Source organism: Gracilinanus agilis, chromosome 4 (assembly GCF_016433145.1).
Source record: "Gracilinanus agilis isolate LMUSP501 chromosome 4, AgileGrace, whole genome shotgun sequence".
Classification (NCBI taxonomy): domain Eukaryota; kingdom Metazoa; phylum Chordata; class Mammalia; order Didelphimorphia; family Didelphidae; genus Gracilinanus; species Gracilinanus agilis.
Genome location: NC_058133.1, coordinates 430575930 through 430599035, shown reverse-complemented (window position 1 = coordinate 430599035; position 23106 = coordinate 430575930). Strand labels below are relative to the sequence as shown.

The 23106-nt window shown below is 33.0% G+C and overlaps 1 protein-coding gene across 1 annotated transcript in view; it reads left to right on the top strand.

Moving 5' to 3' along the window:
* Positions 1–23106, top strand: part of PDE10A (phosphodiesterase 10A) — a 394122-nt gene that overhangs the window by 241348 nt on the left and 129668 nt on the right. Inside the window, exons 4-6 of the mRNA XM_044671862.1 lie at positions 505–625; positions 6563–6612; positions 19491–19631. Of these exons, the coding sequence (XP_044527797.1) occupies positions 505–625; positions 6563–6612; positions 19491–19631 (312 nt within the window). The remainder of the gene's footprint in view (positions 1–504; positions 626–6562; positions 6613–19490; positions 19632–23106) is intronic.

The following is a 23106-nucleotide window of genomic DNA, read 5'->3' as shown; positions in this document are numbered from 1 at the left end:
ATTCTGCACATAACTAGGCACTCAATGGACATTTATTGAATTTTATTTATATTCACCATGAAAGTTAATTTGTTTATATCTACATAAATCATTTGGAATGGAGGGTTTGGCTTAATGTGATACCTCCACAAATTGATCTTGCAACATCAAACACCATTTAACATACTTGGGAATCAAGGTCATAATTCCTCCTAATGAAGGTTCATGATGGAATTATCTAACAAACCACCAAAATTTTAATTTTTAATGTCTTTATAATTCAGAATAAATATACATAGTAATTACATAAGCACTCTCTGAAAGAAGATTTTTGTTAACTTTTAGGCCTTTTGACATCTTTTTCTGTCCTTTGGCAAATTTAATGATATCCAATTTTTTAAAAAATGTATATCTAGTGTCTGATTTTATAACATACTAATAGCATATTTTGTCAACCAAAGAACATTTCCACTGTGCTAAACTATTTTTCTTTTAAATTTTATTTCATTACTTTTGACTCAAAAGTACCGGGATACAAATATGCAAGGCGTTGTATATGAACTAAATAGCTATATAGAACAGCGATTGGATACAGGAGGAGACAACCAGCTGCTACTCTATGAATTGAGTAGACTCATCAAAATAGGTAAGAAAATGTATTTTAATCCTTTATGTAGAATCTTAAGAAAAGGCAATGTGGCCTAGTGAATAGAGGGAGTTGGAGTCAGCAAGACCTGGGATCAGGTTCAGCCTTTAATATTTAATTAGCTTTATTTCTTGGAGAAGTCATTTAATTTCTCAATGCCCTCAATCAGCATCTAAGACTGTAAATTACAGACCAACTGTGAATTCACCTTAATAGTTTCCATAGTAGACCTTCCTTGTCCTGGTAATAAAATATCACAGATCTGGTCTACATAAGAAACACGGATTCAAAATGTTCTTCAGTTTATGAAGTATTTGCAGAAAAGTTGAACTCACCAAAAACAATTGCAAGTCATTAAGTCATCTTACTGATATGCTATATTAATTGTGAAATAATAATATACCCAAAAAGTTAAACAGGCCAAATTGAAATGTCAAGAGCAGGGCAACCCAAATATTTAAAAACTGTGACATTATGTGATATGAGAATTGAAGGAATGAGAGAACTTTCATCTGGAGAAGACCTAGAGGAAGCCATTATTTCTAAGATTGTGTGGCCATGGGCAAAAGACACACAACACAGCCTTTTAAGACTCTGCCTTATCTATAAAATGAGGGTTAGATGACATTAAAGGTCTTATGATAAATGTATTTTGCTGTATGTGGGTGATTGATTAGACTTGTTATTGTAGGCCCTTGCGTACACAACTAGATGTAGAATAATGGATACAAGCTGCAAAGTGGTAATCTCCACAAAAATGGAATGAGATACAGAGGCTAGAATACCACTATTGAGTATTGTGTAGAGAGAATTTGGGGTTTGATTGATTTGATGAGTCCTTTCCAACTCAGAGGTCTCTGAGGCTATAAGACATAAAGAGCAGTTGCCATATTTAATGTATACTTTCCTAACAAAAAGACATTCTTTTTTTTTTTTTTTTAAATTTTAAACCCTTAACTTCTGTATATTGACTTTATAGGTGGAAGATTGGTAAGGGTAGGCAATGGGGGTCAAGTGACTTGCCCAGGGTCACACAGCTGGGAAGTGGCTGAGGCCGGGTTTGAACCTAGGACCTCCTGTCTCTAGGCCTGGCTCTCAATCCACTGAGCTACCCAGCTGCCCCAAAAAGACATTCTTTATATGAAATTAGCAAAATTTCTTCAAATAATCCTCCACAAAGTTATATCAGATGCGGCATGGTGGCATGGAAATGACCCTGGGTTATTGAACATTATGCCTTTAGAATACAATCTTAACCAGGTTCAGTGATGATAGAACGGATTTAAGTATAGTCCCAGCAATATTATATGTGTTCTAAAAACTTACTTATCGCTAATTATAGGGAAGATTATTACTAATTGTCTGTTTTCTGGGTAATGAATTCTTTGGCAATAGCAATCCACAAAATAAAGAAAAGTACAAAATGGTCTTGGTTCCTTATAACCCCCTTTGCCTTCTGCATGGATAAAGGCAGTGTTAACAAGCACACAATATTAGACTACCTAAAAACAATTGTGAACAAGTAAACATACTACTAAAGAGTAAAAACATATCGGTGTTGATCTAACTCTAGATAAAACCCAGAGACAAAGAGACTCTTAAGAGGAAGTATACCCAACAGTGAGGTCACATCTATCAAACGGTACTGAAATATTGTGATAATGGATTAAAAATAATCAGAAATCAAATAAAGTAATTTTAAAATCATGAAAATTTTTAAATTTCATTTACTATTGGGGCAACTACGTAGAGTGGATAGAGCACCAGGCCCACAGTTGGGAGAACCTGGGTTCAAATTTGGCCTTAGACACTACTTAGTATATAATATTAGGGACAATTGCCTAACTCTTTCTGCTTTTCTGACTTAGAAATGCTATTAAGACAGAAGGTAAGAGTGTTTTTTTTTTTCAAAATTCAGCCACTATTATGGATAATCTGTGCTCAAGTGGGTTTTCTAATAGAAAAGTTATTTTAATTTTTATCTTTTGTTTTTATATTGTTTTCATTTCCACATATCTCTTTCCTTTACTTTAACCAAAAAGACATTACTTGTTTTATTGTGACAAATAAAAATGAGGGAGACTCATTTTTACCATTTGTAATATCATTTTTATCTCATTCAAAGTGAACGTAGCCTCTTTTTAATAGAATAAGTATATCAGATCCATCTATTCTTCCTAGGTTTACATTCTGTCGTCAAGAAGAATAATTTAAAACAAAACCCGTAACATACATACAGAGTGCAGCAAAACAAATTCCCACATTGGCTATATCTAAAAATATATGTGTCATTCTGGATTTTAAGTCCATCCCCTCTTTGGCAGAAGGTGGGTGGCATGATTCATCTTCAGTACTCTGAACTCCTGATTTATAATTGCATTCATCAGAGTTCCTAGATAATTTTCAGATGAATTTCTCTCTAACCATGTCTCCCTTATCTTGTATTTATCAATTTGATCTTTCTACCTAATTTTTCCTGTACCCTTTTTTAATTTGCCCTCACAGTTTTTTAATTTTACTTCACTAGATTTGATCCCCAATTGTAGCTTATAAGAACTTTTTGGGGTCCTAATTCTTTTACATCTCTCATTGTCAGATTCAAAAACATGCCAATCCGTCCTTTGTCCTAAGCTTTTTTTTTTAATTCCTAGAATAAATAATGAAAGGTAGAACTATTGGAGATGAGATTCTCTCTCTTCTATTTTTCCTGTTCATCATGGTAGACCCTGCCAGCTTCATTGACATAGACTTTGAGAGCCTCAGGTTAAATAAATGGTGACAGGGCAACAGAAGCATCAGAGATAATACTAAAGATACTTTCCTACATTGTAAATTAAATTGTTGTGGACACATAACAAAGCACCATATGTCTCTAGAATTGTTTCATCAATGTAGGAAACCTCCAGTGAGAACATTTCCTTTAACAAAGCAGAGTGAGGCCTAGAGAGTTCAAATGATTTACACAGATTCACACACAATCAGTAACAGTCATCACCGTATCTTCTTGTATTCATCAGATACCAAAAAATATTTACTTTAATATACAAGAATGTAAAGTGCTCAAATTATTTTAAGAGGTAATAAAGTCCCTAATATCATCTACCAGTTTCTAAGGAAATGGAAAACAAATAGGAAGACAAGTTTTTGGGCCAATGAAAGTTGTTTTTCAAGGGCTTTGTGTCATCCTTTTACCAAGTATATGATTTTAGAACTTTGTGTCAGAAACAGTTTGTGACTTCCTATAAAAACATACTTTTTGGCCTCTTTTTTTTCTTTAAGTATAACAATATCTTTTCCCAATGTATTTTCACTTCAGCAAACTTAATTTTGTCATTGTAATTTTGGGAGATAATATTACTCATACCTGGACCCACTGACTTGATTCTCTACTGTAAGATAAGAAAAAGTATGTCAATATAGAGCAAGACAAATGATAGAAGATGAGTAACTGAAATAGTTTCTTATCGGTGCAGAATCTATCATATGTAAGTGTTCTACCCCTTCAACTATTGGGGTTACAAAAAAAGGGAGAAATCCAGTTACATTGTAGATTGGCCTGAGTAAGCAGTCCCATCTCTTTTGCTATATAAATCATTGAAGGGAAAGGCTAAAAAAAGCCTTGCTGGTATGTAAGTAGAGGTGAAATTCTACTGGAGGTGATCTTGAAAGAAGTCATTTAAACTCTCTAGTTCCAATGTCATCTTCTGCAAAATAGGGATAATAATACTTAGACTATCATCATCATAGAGTTGCTATAACAAAAGTTATTTGTAAAATATAAGCCACACTATCAATGTGAGTTATTATTTTTTACTTATATCATGTGTTTGCTGGGTCAGGGTTGGAGAAAGAATGCTTTTAAGACCTTAAATGATACAAATTATTGCCTTCCATTTTTTAGCACCCGTGGAGCCTAATGGCTCCTAATGCAAATGTAAAATACATTTACAGCAATATACAATCATAGTTATAGAATGTATATGAACCTTACAAGCCATATAGCTTAACCTCTTCATTTTACAAATGAAGAAACTAAAGCCTTGACAAGTTAAGTGACTTGACCAAGCTCATATAGGTGACAAACAATATCTGTACTTAAGCCTCCTGCCTCCTTAGCAAGCACTGTACCACTGTACCATGACCCTCGTGCCAATTATTCTCCATTAAGAGATAATTTCATTCAATGAAAATTCATCTGACAACCAGGAAATAAAGGGAAAGTGAAAATAAATGTCAATAGAATCTACTCTTTATATATATGAGAGAATACTCTCAGGATTATCAGAACCCTTTCTCTCCCTTACTTTACAAACACTTTCTGGCTTGCGAAATCAGATAAGAAAGGTTATAGTTGACAGGGGAAATGATGATAAAATAAGAATTTTAAAAAGTATCTCACTTGAAGCTATTTAGTTTTAGGGCAAAGAAAGTACATTTTTCAGCACAGCAGGAGGGGAACTCATTCATTGACAGAACAGGATGGTAATATGGTTCATAATGATCTGAGTCATAAAAAAAAAAGTTGTATCTTCATTATCATCTGTTTAATAAGCCAGAGAGATGTGATGGTTTTTTTTTTGTGTGTGTGTTTTTAAACCCTTAACTTTATGTATTGGCTCATAGGTGGAAGAGTGGTAAGGGTGGGCAATGGGGGGAGTCAAGTGACTTGCCCACGGTCACACAGCTAGGAAGTGTCTGAGGCTAGATTTGAACCTAGGACCTCCTGTCTCTAGGTCTGACTCTCAATCTCCTGAGATACCTCCGCTGCCCCTGATGTTTTTTATAAACATTTTCATTCATAATGTTTAAGAGATGTTTGCTAAAATGATGAAGCCCTTAGATCCTTAGAAAACTTGACTGTCTAGGAGGGATTGCCTCAAAACTGTGATAGTTAGCCAAGGTTTTTTGAACCTGCTGGAATTCAGTGTTGTCTGGAATACATTAATATCAGTTCATTATAGATCATTAATATGTTATAATGAAGGATTTTGGGAAATAAATAGGTTTTTTTGAGAGGACTTAATTTTGATTTGACCTTCAAGTCCTATGCTATATTATAATTATATACTTAAATAATCCTCTTTAAAAAATTAATTGATTATTACTTGCAAAGTTGTATGTTTAGATTCTGGGAGTACATAGACAAAAATGAAAACCTTTCCTGCCCTCAAAAGAGCTTGCTTTTTATTCTCCTGCGTATTACATGTAATATTAATAACAATTATAATAATAATAATTATGATAACAATAGTTAGGGGGGGAAACAACCTAATGAGCGAGATCAGTAAAGACAATCCATGGAAGTATGATCTCTAAACTGAGCTTTGAGGAAGATAAGAATTCTAATGGGGTGAGGTCAAGAGGCAGTACATTCTTGAACTCCCTGACGAAAGGCCTTTACAAAAACATACTGGTGGAAAATGCAGTGTTAAATATGGGGAAAAGCAAATTGGCTAATTTGGCTAGAACATAAAGCATGTAAGAGAGAGTAATGTAAAATAAATCTAGAAAGACAGGTGAATTTTGAAAGATTCTAAATGCCAAGCAGAACAACTAACTGTTCTTGATCAGGGGTATACCATAGTAAGATCTATATTTTAGAAAGATAAATTTATTTAACAAAGTGGAGTATGCAGGAAGAGAGAATGGAAGCAGGGAGATTAGTTAGGATGTATGATTTAAATCAGTGTACTAGCTGGGTGAATAAGGAGAGGAGGCACCGATGGAAGAGATGTGATTGTAGAGTCAATGAACCTTGGCAGTTGATTGGATATGGGAAGTGAGGGAGAGATAAGAGTCAAAGTTGTCACTGATTTTGGATATGTCACTAAATCCATTAAGAAATATTCAATGAAATATAGTTAAAGTTATAAGTTTGAAAATTCACATTCTATTTTCTTTTGGGAATAATCATTGCTTATGTCATTATTTTGGCAGCCACAAGAGCAGATGGATTTGCACTATATTTTCTGGGGGAATGCAATAATGTAAGTATATAATGGATTTTAACTGATATTTCATAATGTCAAGAAACCATTCTTTCTAAGATTCTATAGAATAACTAAGATCTTTTTTCACAGGAAATGACATAAACTAAATGAAATAATATATGTAAAGTGCTTTTTAAGTGATAAAGAACTATTTGTCAGATATTTTTAGTATGTTAAATATTCAGCTTTCTGAAAAACTTCCAATAAACTGTTTTGAAAAAGTATTTTATAAATTACTATTAAAAACTTTTTGTTTTGAAAAATATATTGTTTGTTTTTGAAAACTTGAAGAAATTAAAAATTAGGTTACTTTAAAATTTACTTCATTATTGCTAAAGACTCCTTAAGACACAGAGCGGCCCTCAGTAGTTGTTTAGTTTAGACCAGAAATAGATACTTAATCTATAGTTCAAAAATGTTATCAGTTGTGAAAAAATTATTTGTTTTTCCAGGTATCTATGACTTTTTTTAAATGATCCTATCACTGATAGGTTATTGAAGGTTTAGAGAGACATCCTTACAGAAAAAGGCTTATTATATCTGATTAGCTTGTGTTGAGGACAATCAAAATTCTCTAATTTCATTTATGTAGTGGCATTTAAAGTAAAATTTCATTGTTTCGAAATTCTCTAATTTCATTTATGTAGTGGCATTTAAAGTAAAATTTCATTGTTTTCGGTCCTCTAATTTTGTTTATAACATTCAGTTCCCTTTGTGTTTTATAAACTCTAATTTTTCACTATATACTTAGCATTAAGCCATGTGAATTTGTATCTATGATTTATAATTGCAAATCTATCTTGGGAATCTCCATCCTTATCTGAACCTGTAGGGTATTTTTTAACCATGTATAATAATTCTTGAATAATGAGACTTAAAACATAGCTTACAAAGAATTTCATTGTGATCATAAAGCTATTTATTGGTCAAAAATTCTGTTGGATTGATTTTAAAATGCATAACCTAGTGCCAACCATAGAAGTCTTCACTTAGTGCTTAATTGACCAGATTTTATCTAATGTCATTTTCCCTTGACTTATTTGATAAGAACTCAGTTTTTAAACTTGTGAAGTCTTTATTTCACTGGCCACCTCTTCTTATTTTTTAAATATAATTTTATTTTTAAAAAATTATTAAGCATTTACATTTTTCTCTTCTGCCTATCTTCCATCTAAAACAAGAAATAAAAACAAATCATAAAAGACTCTTTTAAACAAATAAGCTTAAATAAGCAAAACTAATCCCCATAATTATTTTTATTCTAAAAATGTGTGTCCAGTTGATTCATCTCTTTTACTTTTTATACTCGAGATATTTTCCTGTTCCTTTGATCTCCTTAAGGTATAGACCTAACAGTGTATAGGTAATGCCATCTTAAAGATAATCTAACATCTTTTTTTTTAACTATAAAGAGACACCTATTTTAAAAATTACAATATTTCATATTAGCAATTTTTTCCTTTTCTCTCTCCATATGGGGAATTATCTATGTCTTTAGGTAACTTCATATGATTCCTACATGATTGCTGTTGTTTTTTTAATAGATATTTGGGCCATATATGCAGATTGAAGTTATTGTGGGATATAGCACAAAATCTTGGTATAAACCTAATGTCTTTCAGTCCTCTTTCCCATTTTTTCCAACAGTTCCTATCAGAAAGTTCTTCTCAAAGTAATTTCTGCTCTTAGATATAACTAACGGTTCTTGACTTTATTATTTCTGATTCTTCTTTATCTGTTCTTTTCTACTATGTCACTCCACTAATACCACAATTTTTACTATTATTACTTTATTGTAGAATTTAAGATTTGATCACAGTATTCCCTCTTCATTCCTACTTTTAAAAATTATTTCCCTTAAAGTATAGACTTTTTGTTAAAAACTATTTTATCTGATTTTTAAAGTATCTTTTTGGTAGTTTGATATATTAAATCTATAAATAAAAAGTACTTACTGTACAGTATGAATTATATATAGGACATAATCTAGTTTTATACACACATGCAAGAAATACTAAATATAAAAATCAGTGTGGAATGACAGACATAAAATAGTACTTAGTAAATTAAAGTAGTTATTATAATGATTTGGGATTGTGATATTTAAACCTCCAAAATACAAAGCAATTCATAAGATTGCTGATTAGGCATTTTATATTTTGCCATGGCTCTGGATTTTCCAAACAACTTTCAAAACATTTCTGCTCTTAAAATAGCCAGACTTGAGTCAATCTTTTTATTGACCTATTATAAAACAAATGGAGTGATTGGGAAAGACTCTTTTTCTGCCATGATTCAGCTCAGAACAGATCATCCCAAGTCTTTGAATATCACAAGATTAATTCCAAATCTATGCTAATCAAAGAATACTGTTACACCTAAAATCTAAAAAAGACCAAGAGAGGAAATAACATCCAGAGGTAAGATGTCATCTATTTGAGCTTTCCTGTGCTAGGTGCTAAATTAGGTGTGTTAATTCTTATGTGAAGAAAGCCAGTCCTTTTTTACCTCTTTATCATTAATCTCCATTCAATAATAGCAAGTGGAGTACAGAAGCAAGAAACTGTCAGCCAAAATCTTTCTCTTCCTTTACCTGATCTAATCTTCTTACCATTGCCACTATCATGGGGTAGAAGAAGACCAAGGGATCACTCAGGGCTTTGTTACATCCCACTAAAAAGCCAAAATCCTTTAGCACTGGACACTCAATAAAGAATACTTGATCAGAAGCACAATATCTCATGATACCCTATTGTAACAATGTGAAAATTGGGTTATAGCATACATACACATGGCTAATGCAGTTAATGATATGTGCAATATGATCATTTTACATTAATACATTTGTAAGAATAGAGAGAAATACTAAAACTAGTAGGTGGAATGATAATGTCAGGTTTTGTGGTACTTTTGTTATTCCAGAATACATCTGGAATGTGTTAGCAGTGTCAGTTTTGTGAAGAAGAGCTAATGAGAGCCCCTGTAAATGCCTAGCCAGCATTAGGTCCTATTATTGATTTCTCAACCACTGTAATATATCTGTAAGTCAAGATGTAAGTGCTGCTCATTTGAAAAGTATTAACCTGAGTAAAAGATATATACTTAGCCATGACTTTAATATCATAATCAACCACAATAATTCATAATAATAGTGTTTTCATTGAATAGGATTATCTGATTGCCAAATCTATAAGGACCTTTCATAAATACTTTGCTAGGTTTATGTAACTAATAGTTTTGTAAAGATAATCCAATTCTTCATTAAGTGTATTTAAATCAGATATAGTCTAAATTTAAAGACATTTATTTATATATACATATACATACATATATTTCATTTTTGGATCTATATAGTGTAGTATATTGGAAAGAGCAATACATTTGTAGGCGGAAGACTTGAATTCAGATTTTGACTGCTATTTATTGCTTTGGGACCTTTCTTATGCTTTAAATGATTTTAGGATACATCCTTTCAAATTAACATGATTTTTAAAAAAAGACAATTCTAGTTTTTAAAATTTCTTTTGTTGTCAGTCTTTCAGCTGTCACTTCTTTCTGTTGTTGATTTGTCAGGTTAGCAATTTCCCCTTCTGATTCCTTGTTTACAAATCTGGAAAATCAGATAACCACGTTTATGGAAATTGAGCCTATTATAAGTATAAATAGACTGGCCAATTGCTTCAGAGTCTTTCAAGTGATTAATGTAATATCAGAGGTCAAGTCCAGTGACACACTCATGCTCTGAACTGGAAGGAGAAAACCTCAGGCCTAAGCATCAGGCCAGAAGCACCTAGCTCAATATGAAGGCATTTATATTTTCATTAATTGGTTTCCTCCATTTTGTGCTTTGCCCAAAGCCTCTGGCTTTCCTTAGCCCTAGATAAGGAAAGACAAGTGATTCTACTCCAAATGTGTCCCAGAAAATGTATATAATCCCTCTTCTCTTCCATTAAATGGAGAATAGTCTCAGTATCCCCATTGCCACATAGATTCCAGGATGGTCATTACTATTGCAAAAATTATTTTTGGCAACCAAGATTTTGAACTACTACTGAATGTGGAAGATAAAGTGGATTTTCCTACTACCTCAGGATTGGCTGGATGAATCCTCTCTGCCTTCATAAGTGGCAGGAGGTATTAAATGAAGAATGTCTTACAGAATTTGGGTACGGTAAATATATAGCTATACCCTCATTTAGCCCCAGTCTCCTTGTTAAACAAGAGATTGCCAGGCTGAATATGCTTTTCCTAGAGAAGGAAGATATCTTTTGGACCTCTAAGCATCTATTAGAGGTATGTGATCACATTATAGTCAACTTGGGAAAAACAAGTTTCTAAGACCAAGAATGCTAATTTGTTCTTGGTGAACTCCTTGGAAAAACAGAGTGCCTTCTCATGCAAAGTACACTGTGTAATGCTAAAGGAACTATATTATGTTCTTTATTACTATCTACTGCTTCAAAGATGCAATGTCATTTCCCCAGGATTCTCCAACCTTTAGCCAGGAGTGGTGGGATCTGGTATAGGATGATTTACACCAAAATCTGATAGCTTACCATTGTATTCTTTAGATTGTGGAGTGTTCTAATAGCAATATCAGATATAAGATCAGATGTTGGGACAGCCAGGTATCACAGTGGATAGAGCACCAGGCCTGAAAACAGGAGGTCTTGCATTCAGATATGAACTCAAACACTTCCTAGCTGTGTGGCCGTAAGCAAACCACTTAACTCCAATTGCCTAGCCTTACTGCTCTCCTGTCTCAGAATTGACGCCTATTATCAAGTCTAATACAGAAGGTAAGGGTCATTAAAAAAACAACAACAACAACTAGATGATCTAATCTGAAGAAATAATTGAACACCATAAATAGTTTATCTCTTTAAACTGTTTAAATGCACTCTCATGTGGTATCATGGAACTCATGCAGCTTGAGGAGCTTTGTGATTACAGTAAATAAATTAAATTATCTTTTTGCACCTGTTGCATATTCATACATAATATTAGACATTTTGATCCTAAATTAAGCATGGTAATGCCAGTAGATAAGTTTTAGTCCCTATCAATTTGGAATAACCCATCAGTAACTTCTTTATAGATCTCTGACAACTCTTAACATGCTGTTGTTGGTAGAGGAATCAGTGTTTCTTTGATCTACTCTGCTTCCTAAGGCCATAGACAGCTCAGACACTAACAGTTGTTTCGTATTCCTAACCTTCATCAGGTCTGCTAGCTCTGTCCTGGGGACGAGGCATCTTTAAGTGTGTGTTTGGATTGGGAGAGCTGTACCATGCATTGAAAGGGCCAGAAGAGCTGCAGTTTCTATGGTAACTAGACAGGACAGGTCTCTTTAAAATGGACACGATTTTTGAGGTCCATCATGATTGGTAATTGAGTGTTATTTGATTTTACATTGATGATTCCTCATCTTCGAAGTGTGCTTGATTGTCACTAAGCCATGGTTAAGATACTGCTCTTTATTAGAGAACAAGAATAGCCATAGTGAATAAAGCACTAGGGCTAGAGTTATGAATACTTAGGTTTGAATCCTCTCTTTCAAACTTAATAGTTATTACATGGAAGAGTCATTTAGATTCTTTGGACTTCAGACTCCTCTTTAAAATGAAGATAATGTATGCAAGCCCAAGGCAAGCTTTGTATATTGTATTATTTGCACCATATAGATGTCTAAGTTTCTATCACTAACTTGTGAATGTTGGCTGGAGTCTAAAATTTAGCTCCTTGACAACAAAAAGACAGGGCACCTGAGAGACTGAGTAAAAAGAAAAAATAACACAATTATATAAACAGAGTCAGATTTAACCACCTAACCCCTGTTAACACTGTGTAGCTCCCTGCCTTCTGGCATCATGCTAGGTTCTGTTCAGAATTATAATTGTTAAAGACATGCAATTTTTTTCATTTGTGGATTTATGGTCTTCATTAGAGTCAGGATACCCAGATATTAGGTATTTGACTACTTTGTGAGGGAAGGCATAGCCCTAAAAATATGAGTAGTATTGGAAGCAGAGACTGGTTTTTATGAACCAAATTTATGTCTGATAATTCATGTTTCTGATTTTGAAATCACATTTCTACATATCAAGTGTGGATCCAGGCTAGAACAAGAAGCTGCCTAAAGCACACAGCAAACAAATCAGGGCAGCAAGGTAAAGTGCAAAGAGAGTCATAAAATTTGGAGACAGAGGACCTGGATTTGAATCCTGCCTTTACTATTCGCTTGGTAAAGTCACTTAAAATACTGTAGACCTCAATTACCTCATCTGTTCAATGAGAAGATAGAACCAATTGACCTCGAGTCCTTTTCAGTTCAAAGTCTATAATTCTATAATCATAGACTGAGCTTTTATATTACATTTTTTCAAGGCACAAATTGTGTATGTTTGTGGTGGGCAGGAGGGAGCAAGAAAATTCTGTTCTCTGTGGCATGTAGGTATTTGTTTTGAATTTAGATCAAATTGCCCAAGTTACAACTGAATTCTCAAAGCCTCTTGTGAACAGTGATATATAAGGGCATAATTATAAAATGCAGAGAAAATCATGTGTAAAGCTAATTTTACATATGCAAATGCATTTTCTGGGCTTTTAGCTTGGCATTAGATGCTTATTTTGAAATTAATTCAAATCAAATATTTGAAATTGATATTATTTATCAATATGTTCTTTTTCCCCCTAAAAATTTCATTTGTGTAGTTGTGACCTTTTAGAAGAATATAAATGGAAAAGTATTATAATGAGATTAGAAAATTTACAGTGATGTAGCTTGGCACAAGCTATAGAACAGGAGTTCTTCACCTTCTTTCTGTCATAGACTACTTCCATAATCTTGTGAAGCTGATGGACTCCTTTCTCAGAGGAATGGTTTGTTGCTTACATTCATAATGGAAGGGAATGCTAGATTTTAGTTAGAGGCTAATGAAAATAAAGATTCATTTTCCTTCCAGTAGTACCCAAATGGCTTATATTCTCCTTGGTAAGAAAATGCACTTCAGGTTGCTAGAGAAACAACCTCCTTTTTCATTGGATTAGTGCAATTCAAGGATCTCATGGTATTACAGAGGACAAAATCCCATTTTCTTATTCCTTTGTAGCATGGCTCAGTCTGTACCTAGTATCTTGCTCTGTATAATACTCTTCTTCCAAAGATATTGCCCAGTAACAATATCTTTCTAATGATGATGGCATGAGCTTTTTTCTCTACAAGAATTGATCCTGGTGATCATAGTCTCTTCCTAAGAGCCTAAAATGATTGAGAACCACTGCCTTTGTGTTCTAGAAGTTCAGTACTCTGAATTGTATAGGAACTTATCTTTGCCCAATAATCTGTCCTCCACTTTATAAGAGCATACTGTTTGAGTCCTCACAACTCAGTTCAGTGGTTCCCTTCTAGTTTTGCCATCTGGATTTAGGATTTCTCAGTGTGAAAGATGATGTTACTTCCCCTCCAGAGCTGGGGCTATGAACTCTCCTGCCATGGTCTTTACATTCTTTGCTAATGTAAATGTACTTATTTGAATTCCAATGTTAGAGTGTTGATGAACAGAATTCTTTGATCAGTGTATTTTTGCCTTTCTTTCTATTCCCAACATTTACAACGCATCTACCACAAAGTAAATGCTTATATTTTGAGACTCTTACTCATCTTCAAGTTCTGAGTGAATTGATTGACTTCTGGCAAGAGGACAAGGGTTTTCTCTTCTTGTTTTCCTTCAAATGGGCTATGTCTCCAACCACGATCCCCACCCCCTCAAGGGATCCTTGAGATTTGATTGAACTCACCTTCCTTAATGCAGCTTCTTGGTCACCTCAAGCCATTAAAAAATAACACCCATGTGAAATTGAGATCTTGCTGACCACTCTGTAGGAGCTAAATGTGTCACTGTAGCCATGTTATTTATCCTTACCATGTTAGGGGAAGTAAACTTAGGTTTGTTAACTATTCATTTTCTTGGGAGAGTCATTTCATTACAACACTGAATCTGAACTAACAGGGTACGCTGCTCCTAACTTTTAGGCTACTGCACATCAATTGAGTTGGATTGTTACAAGTTAGAACTGTTTCTTAAGGTTGGCTTATAAACAGGGATCATTTGGAGAATTGGATTCAGGGGGTTTTATTCTTTTTGCCTTTTCCCTTTTTTGGAGTGTTCCACAGAACAGTGGACTTTAATGGACCTAAGTCCTCATGTCATGGAGCCTGTGTGTACATAAAACTATCACACAGTAGCCGATAATGGTTTCCACACCAATAACAGCTTTCAACCATGGCCTCAAATATGGAAAATAATGTCAAGAATTCCAGAACCTTATCTGCTTGGAGACAAGAAGGTAGACTATCTTTGTAATATCAGTTTCTGAGGAATTTGGGGATACAACCTTCTAGAGCTACATAGGTACTATCACTATTTGTTATAAAGCATGAATTGTTACAGGTTCATGCCAAAAAGCAGCAAATATGATACCTTATCATCCTTGCTTCATTACCTAGCTCAGTTCTATGCACCTAGGATCAAGGATTTAGAATAAATTAATATTTTACCATCTCCTAGAGTATAAACTATTTGTTACATTATAAATTCCAGGAAGTGACTGATGTCTAACAAATATTGGCAAAAATACCATTATAATATGCCTCTAAAGTACAAAATGAGGATACCAGCCATTAGATAGGAAGCAAAAGTATTTATTCTAGAACAAAATTGACTGCAGTTTCAAGCATATTGCTAAAACTTATCACTAAGAGCATTAAAGGTCTGAATTTTATAGTTTATCTAGTCCATTCTTCTTATTTTCTAGATGAGAAAAAGAGGTCTAGGGGAGGTTAAATGACTTACAAGTTAGCACAGGTGGTAAGCTATGCAGCTGAATTATGAATCCAGGTTCACCAACTCCAAATTCAGCTTCTAAGATAGAATGTGGTAAAGTTTTTCATGCCTTTTCATTTCCATTTTTTTACACAAAACATCCTTATGAAGTAGAAAATAACTATGGAGACAGAGCATGAATCTGATGACAAAGTAGATATAAAACACAGAATGTATACCTTCAAGGTCATCTCAAACACCCCATTCATTTTATACATGAGGAAATTGGAACCAATAGAGTAGAAATGACTTGCCCAGATCAGATAGCTAAAGAAAGAAGTTAATTCTCCTGATTAACTAGGCAACATGCTTTCTACTGCACAAATTGGCTTTGTATGTATATAGTTATATGCATATAACTATATATGTATATATATAAACATATATAAATGTATATATAGAACTTTATGTAGTTATACTTTAATATGTATTGCAAAAATAAATGTGAAGATATGATTACTTTTATTATTTGTTTTATATAATTTCTAAAAGATATACTGTCACAAGTAGTTAAATCTTTTTCCTTTTTAACCTTACTTTTCATCTTAGAATTGATAACTAAGTATTGGTTCCAATGCAGAAGTAAAGGCTAGGCAATGTGGGTTAAGTGACTTGTCCAGGATCACCTCACAGCTCCCAAGTAGTTTAACTCTTAAAGAATGGTTAAGCACTGGGAAGTTCACTATTTAAAAGAATCCTTTTGTCTTCCAAGAAACCCTTAATTCCTAGGTGTTGTAAATTTGGTATTTGAGAATCAATTGCCATCTTTTCCTTAGTGGAGGGGGAAATTTCCCTGTCGTATCTACCAATATCTTAATTTTTGAAATATTTCTTAATTTTTTAACTGAAAAGTATATACCAAGATTATATTTTAAATTATTTTATTTTTATATAGTTCAATAAAAATGATAAAAAAAATTGAACTCCAGGCTTCTCCAGTAGTATATCTTCTTTTAATATTAGCAAAGGATCAAATATTGCTTGGTGTGCCTCAGTAGTATTTAAAACATGGGTTTATATGAAAAGTTTTAAACTTTATTATTTCTACTACTAACTGTATTAATCACTCATTTTTCAGTATTATGAATATTATTAGAGGCCATTTTATACTAAGACAAATCACTTTTGTTCTTATACATGTGGAGCCAAATATCTTCCTTTTATAGTTTACAGATAAATGTTAAAAGTTTTTTTCAGTAATACTTTGGAAGCACTCTGAGTATAAGTACTGTTTTAGCTGAACTTTATTATCTATCCCCTACTGGGCCTAATACAGTGCTCTACCTGAAGCAAGTGCCTAATAAATCTTATCTTGAATTCAGTTAACTAACTCAATCTAATTTTAGCTTCTTGATTAATACCGCCATCTAGAGTCTTCTGTGGCAAAATGCTTAGTATTTTAAATACTTCATTATAGCAAAAAGCAAAATTCTAGATATTTGTGAGTATATCAGTTTAAGTATCCTGTTTGAATTTTGTTAGGATACTTGGGAATTTGATGAATCATTTTTGATAATGATTTATGATTGATTTTCTTATAGTGTTGCTATTTTAGTAAAGTCTGATGTTAAGACTATGCAATAAATAAGTGTAGATGGTGCCAAAGTGAATAAAGCGGCAGGCCTAGAATTAGAAAGACTCATCTTCCTGAGTTCAAATTTGGCCTCAGCTAGTCATTGGCTTTTTTAAGCTGGGCAAAGTGCTTGACCTTTTGGTCTTGGTTTCCTCATCTGTAAAATGAGGTGAAGAAGAAAACAGCAAAGCATTCTCTTTGCCAGGAAACCCCTAAATGGGGTCATGAAGAATTGGATACAGATGGAAAACTACTCAACAATGAGGATAAAAAAATCTAACATTTTTATTTCAAATTTTATTTAGGATTAATTATTTCTTTCCTTGGAGGTGAGAAATAAGGAGAATTCTTTTGTTTTTAATGGTATTTGATTTTTTTCAGTTAACAAAAGTTATTTTCCCTCCCTCCTCCCCACATTAGGAAAAACAATAGCTAAAACCCTTGTAACCAAGGTGCATAGTTGAGCAAAACAAATTCCTATTTTGTTCATTGTCTAAATATACACATATGGCACTCACATACTTCTTTGCCAGAAGATGGATAGCATACTTCATTGATTTTTCTGGCATCATGGTTAGTTATTGCATTCCTAAATTTTATGAAGTTGTTCATCTTTACTGTTGTTGTACAGTCTTCTAATAATTCTCTTTTCATTCCATATCTGATGAGGTGGAATTTCAAGACTGATGAGATCTTACAGGATGATGAGGTTATCTCAGTAGTGAGCTTCCTGGACCATAGAAGGGAAGTCAGTCAAACAAACCCCAAGGGGGAGGACTTGCAGCCAGGGGAAAAGACTTTTTTTCACAACTGAGGAGATAATTTCTAAATTCAAAAGTACATAATACAGTTTTAAAATGTCATCTGTTTAATAATGAATAGTTTAGGTTAAAAGAAAAGAATGTAACACAAAATGTTTCACATCTAAAAGATATAACAACAGGAACAACAAAAACACAAATTTGACAAATTGATATAGTAGAAAAACAACACTCTCCTGACTTTCAAGAATTGTGGGTTAAAGCTCTGTCAATTACTATGGTAAATTCCTTTGCTTTTATTGACCTTAGTTTGTTTATTCATAATTTGGGAGATTTGGACTGATTGCTCTTTCATGGCATTTTCTAATATTCAAGGTCACTAGATTTGAAGGCAAAAGCAGATTTGGGTAGTCATGCAAGTTTTCTTCAAATATTGAACAGTTTGTCACTTTTCTTATAGGTCATCACTAATATTCCTTTAATATGTAGGGAGCTACACATCTGGAAATTTAAATCCATAGGGATGTTTTGTTTGGATATAGCTCAGAGCATGGGAGTGTATGACCTAAAAAGAAAATAAAAAGCAAACTGAGGATGAATTTTAGCAAAAATAGAAGAGAAGGGGTATAGTATTAAAACTTTCTAAGTATACTAAATCTACTACTACCCAGTGACATCAGATACACTTTTAAAATCTATAAGAAAGTTTGATTCAATGCTTTTTATCTTTTTGACTGGTTCAATTCACAGAATCTGAGTTGGAAGAGACCTCAGAGATCATCTAGTCCAACCTGTACCTGATCAAGAATTCCTGCTACAACATACCAGACATGTGGTCGTCCAGCCTTTGCTTGAAGACCTCCAGTGAAAGGGAGTCCATAGTCTCCCAAGGCAGTCCATTCCACTTTTGTATAGCTGTCACTATTAGGAAGTTTTTTCTTTCTGTCATATTTAAATTTGCCTCTTTGTTGCTTTACTCCTAGTTTGGAGTTGATTTATAAGAAAACATTTCTTCCTCATTTAAATCTTGCTTGTTAAGATACTACTGAAAGTAACCTCTAATTCAATAAAGCCCAGCTGTTGCTAAGGCCCTTGATTCTCCAGTACCCATTTCAGTAGAGCTTCAATTCCAAAAGGCCCTACTGAAGTGCAAAGATTGCATCTCATCTAAGGAGCATTCTCACAAATTTCAAAGAGACTAATTAACAGGCTGATTTGCAGGGTGATGCATCTTTTGGTGACAGCCTTGTTTGAAGGCAATCGACTAAATTATAAATGGATTAATTGGGAGATAATGTATATAGGTGATATCACAGGTCCTAGAAGGATTTAAATATTGAAGGTACTGTTTAGGATGTTTTATCTTGTGTGTGTGCAGTGACTAGAAGCCTTTACCTCTCTTATAGTTCTTCTTCACAGTGAAACTGAAAATGTACCCACTTCACTTAGCTCTTCCTTGTAATTTTTGCCCCAGACAACAAATGCATACCAAACCAAACTAAAACTTAACCCACTAAATAAAACTATTTCCTTTTATTGTTGTCTTTTTTCCTTCATTTTCTCCACAGAGTCCCTAAAGTGCTTAAAGTAACCAGGAGTTTATGTGTTTATGAGGTATATATTATTTATTTGCCTTTTTTCCCTTGTTTTTACTAGAGTCTATGTATGTTCACACCACCTGGAATAAAGGAAGGAAAACCACGACTCATCCCAGTTGGACCAATTGTGCAGGGTACAACAATATCTGCTTATGTAGCCAGATCAAGGAAAACAATGCTAGTAGAAGATATTCTTGGGGTAAATTATTTTTGACTTGTAATGGTATATTTTATATTTGATCATTTTTAAATAAAGTATAACTTACCTTTTGATATAAGCTCTCCTTTAGGTGATTCTTCCTGCCCCATTCTCTCCCTACCCTCTAAGGGCCACCTTCTACTCCCTGTTTGTCCTACAAATTCAGTTCTCTTACTTGAGAGCAGGCTCCACATATTTTTTAAATAAGTGGGGAAAATGTTTATATATGAATTTTATACATTTTCTACATTTCTTTCATTAGAATTTTATTATTTTGAGGTTTTTTAAAAAGGCACCTATTTGGCATAATTATCCATAAGCAGTTATTACTTAGTATCATTTACTTGATATCCTGAAGGAATGGGATTTTCAGCAATTAGGAAATTTTCCTATTGTGGTTTTTAAGAAATTAATAATCCAAAAATATTAACCATTTTGATTGATATCTTTCTAAAATATATTTGACTTTCAATCTTCTTAAACATAGAAACATTTTCTAGGTGATGCAAGGTCATCGTTATGTACACAGAATCAAAAACACTTAGAAGTTGCAAGATGTTGTATTCTTACCTCCTTTTTACAGATATGGAAACTGAGGCCCAGAGATAATATGTGTATTACCTAAAATCACACAAGCATTTAGTAATAGAATTTGGACTAGAACTCGTCCTTCAGGATTCTCAGTCAAATATTCATTGCACACCCTCCTTCTTAAGTGTAATAAATGATGCTCTCAGGGGTTATTAAACCTAAATGGCCTCAGATTCCTTTTTTAAGTGTTATATCTGCTTTTTATTATTTGATTTCTAAAAAGACCTTTTCTTTTGTCATTATTAACAATTTTCAATGTCCTGTTACTTAAAGGTGCGTCCCATTTCAAATTTGCTATGATTTCGTAGTATAGGTAATTAAACTTATTAGATGTGTCTAAAACAATAATGATTGAGAACTTAGGAACTCTTTTATAAGTGTGGATGTTTTCAAGTAGAGATCAAGTGGTGTTTGTTTGGCTATTCTCAGGGCATTTTTGCTTTCTATCTCATCATTAGCTATGAATTCTTACTCTTTCAGTCTGCCTGAAGAGAGAATTGCCTCTGGATATACAAAGTATCACCTGATTTATAAAAGTACTGAATAATTGTATGTAATCTATGTGTGATTTTGACATACAAAATGGTATTGTGTGGAAAGAAAGGAATTGAACTTATGAATCTAATACTGGTTCTACCTTTAATTAGATTTGTAATTTTGGTCCTCTAACTTATCTGTCCTCTATCACCTGTAACACACGAATGTTGGAGCATATCATCTCTAAGATCCCTTTCAGCACTAAACTTTAATAATTCTATAATTATTTTTTAAATTTAGTTGTAATTTTCATACAGTGGTACTAACTGCAATAATAATATTTAATACCCCGCATTTGTATAATGCTTTATATCAGTAGTTCTTGAACTTTTTGAATATGAGTCCTTTGTTAATATTAGTTTTCAGAGCCCTCCATGATGGTAGTAGCTGTATTCTTGCTGCATATTTTTTGAAATGCTAAATAAAGATTAAAATGAAAATTATTGGTGTATGTATGAATTCAAAGACATTTTACACTAGGAGTCCACAGCTTAGAGGTTGAAAATCTTTACATTTTATAGAATTTTTTATATTAATTCCAATTCATTGAATAGGTTAGAATATTTAGGTAACTAGCATTTCTTACGTCTAAAATAATTTATCATCTGCAAATACTGTGTTTTACTATTTGTGGTTGGGGAAAAATTCAGATTTATTCTTAATAGCCCTTTGCAGGTAGGATAAGCTGATGAAAATGAATTACAATTAAGCCATGGCCAACAATCTGAAGCCCTAAAGAGGACAATTTGCTCAGATGAAAATTGTTATTTTCATCTTTTGTAACAATTACTGATTAATTTGGATATTTAAAAAATTAATGAATTCACTGACCACCTTTTAATGTTCTTTTATTTCAAATATATAAAACAAAAATAAACATTGTTAGGTATATCTTTGAAATATGAACATATAAGTATATCACAATATTTTGAGTTAAAAGGAACCTTGGAAATCATTTATTCCAACCTCCTAATTTTTCATATGAGGAAATCAGTTCCTAACATAATTACATGATTTTTCCAAGGCTACAAAATTAGTAACAAGATAGAGAAGAGAAACCCTTTGTCTCTTGGCTCTAAACCTAATGTTCTTGTCACTATCCCACTTGTTAAATAAACATTTTATTTGAGTATTAAGTAATGATTACATTTTTAACATATTAAGTCAGGAAATTGATAGTAGTTTGATAAATCAAAATAATGGAGCATTTTAAAATAACATTTATCTGAAGAATGATTGCAAAATTAGTGTGTTAATTTGACTGCTGATTCTCTTAAGTCCTATGACTAATGAAGTTATAAAATATTAGAATTTAACCACACAAATATTAATGTTTTTATGTAAATGAAATCAACTATAAAAAAGTAGCAACCATATAAAGGGGATTTATATAGATTGTCCTTTTTAGAGTGAATTAAAACAATGGGGTTTGATCTCTGCTTACTTAGAATGCAAGTTACTTGAGAGAAAAGAATGTGCTCGCTTTTACATTTATTTATATCCCTAGTGTTTAGCATTGTATTAGACACACGGTAAACATCTACTAAATGCTTTTTAATTTTTTATTCACACAGGTTATATACAAAGGCATTAAAAATACCTTTCACGGAACTCTTGGCCCTTTTTCCTGGCAGGGCTTATGATGAAAAATATAAATGAACAGAGCACTATAAAATTATTATAGTTCTTTTTTTACAAATATTCTTTGAAGAAAATGAATATCTAGATAAATTTAATGAAGAACTTGACAAGATCATGCAAATTAAGTCACATATGCCAAGATACATGATGATTTCAGTATATAACTGAGCACAGGGGAATCTGGTAAAACTTTGGAAACTCTTTTGCAAAAGTCCAATTGAGTACCAAGAAATGAGTCCAAATGATTATAGACTACCCCAAAACATTGTGCCTGTGTATCATTAATGTTTTCTTCAAAAAAGAGAGCTAAACACTGGGTGACATCTCCAAAATTTCATTGCCTGTGTTTATCAAATAAGGAAGAAATAACTGATTTTAGTTAACTGTAGAATTTGTTAGAACAAAAGTCAGAGTAGGCACCAAATTAACTGAAAAGATACAAATGACAAAAAGTTCCTTTGTGGGATCTACAATAGCTCTGATATAATTGTTTACTTCAAAAAATTAGTAATGGCTTAAAGTAAAGATATGGATTTTGAGCTATATCTTTAAAGGTTTGGCCAGTGTAAAAGTGTTACTACACATTAGCTTAGAAAAAGCTTTCTTTCAATTCTTTTCCTTCCTTCCTTCCTCCCTCCCTCCCTCCCTCCCTCCTTCCTTCTTTCCTTCCTTCCTTCCTTCTTTCCTTCCTTCCTTCCTTCCATCT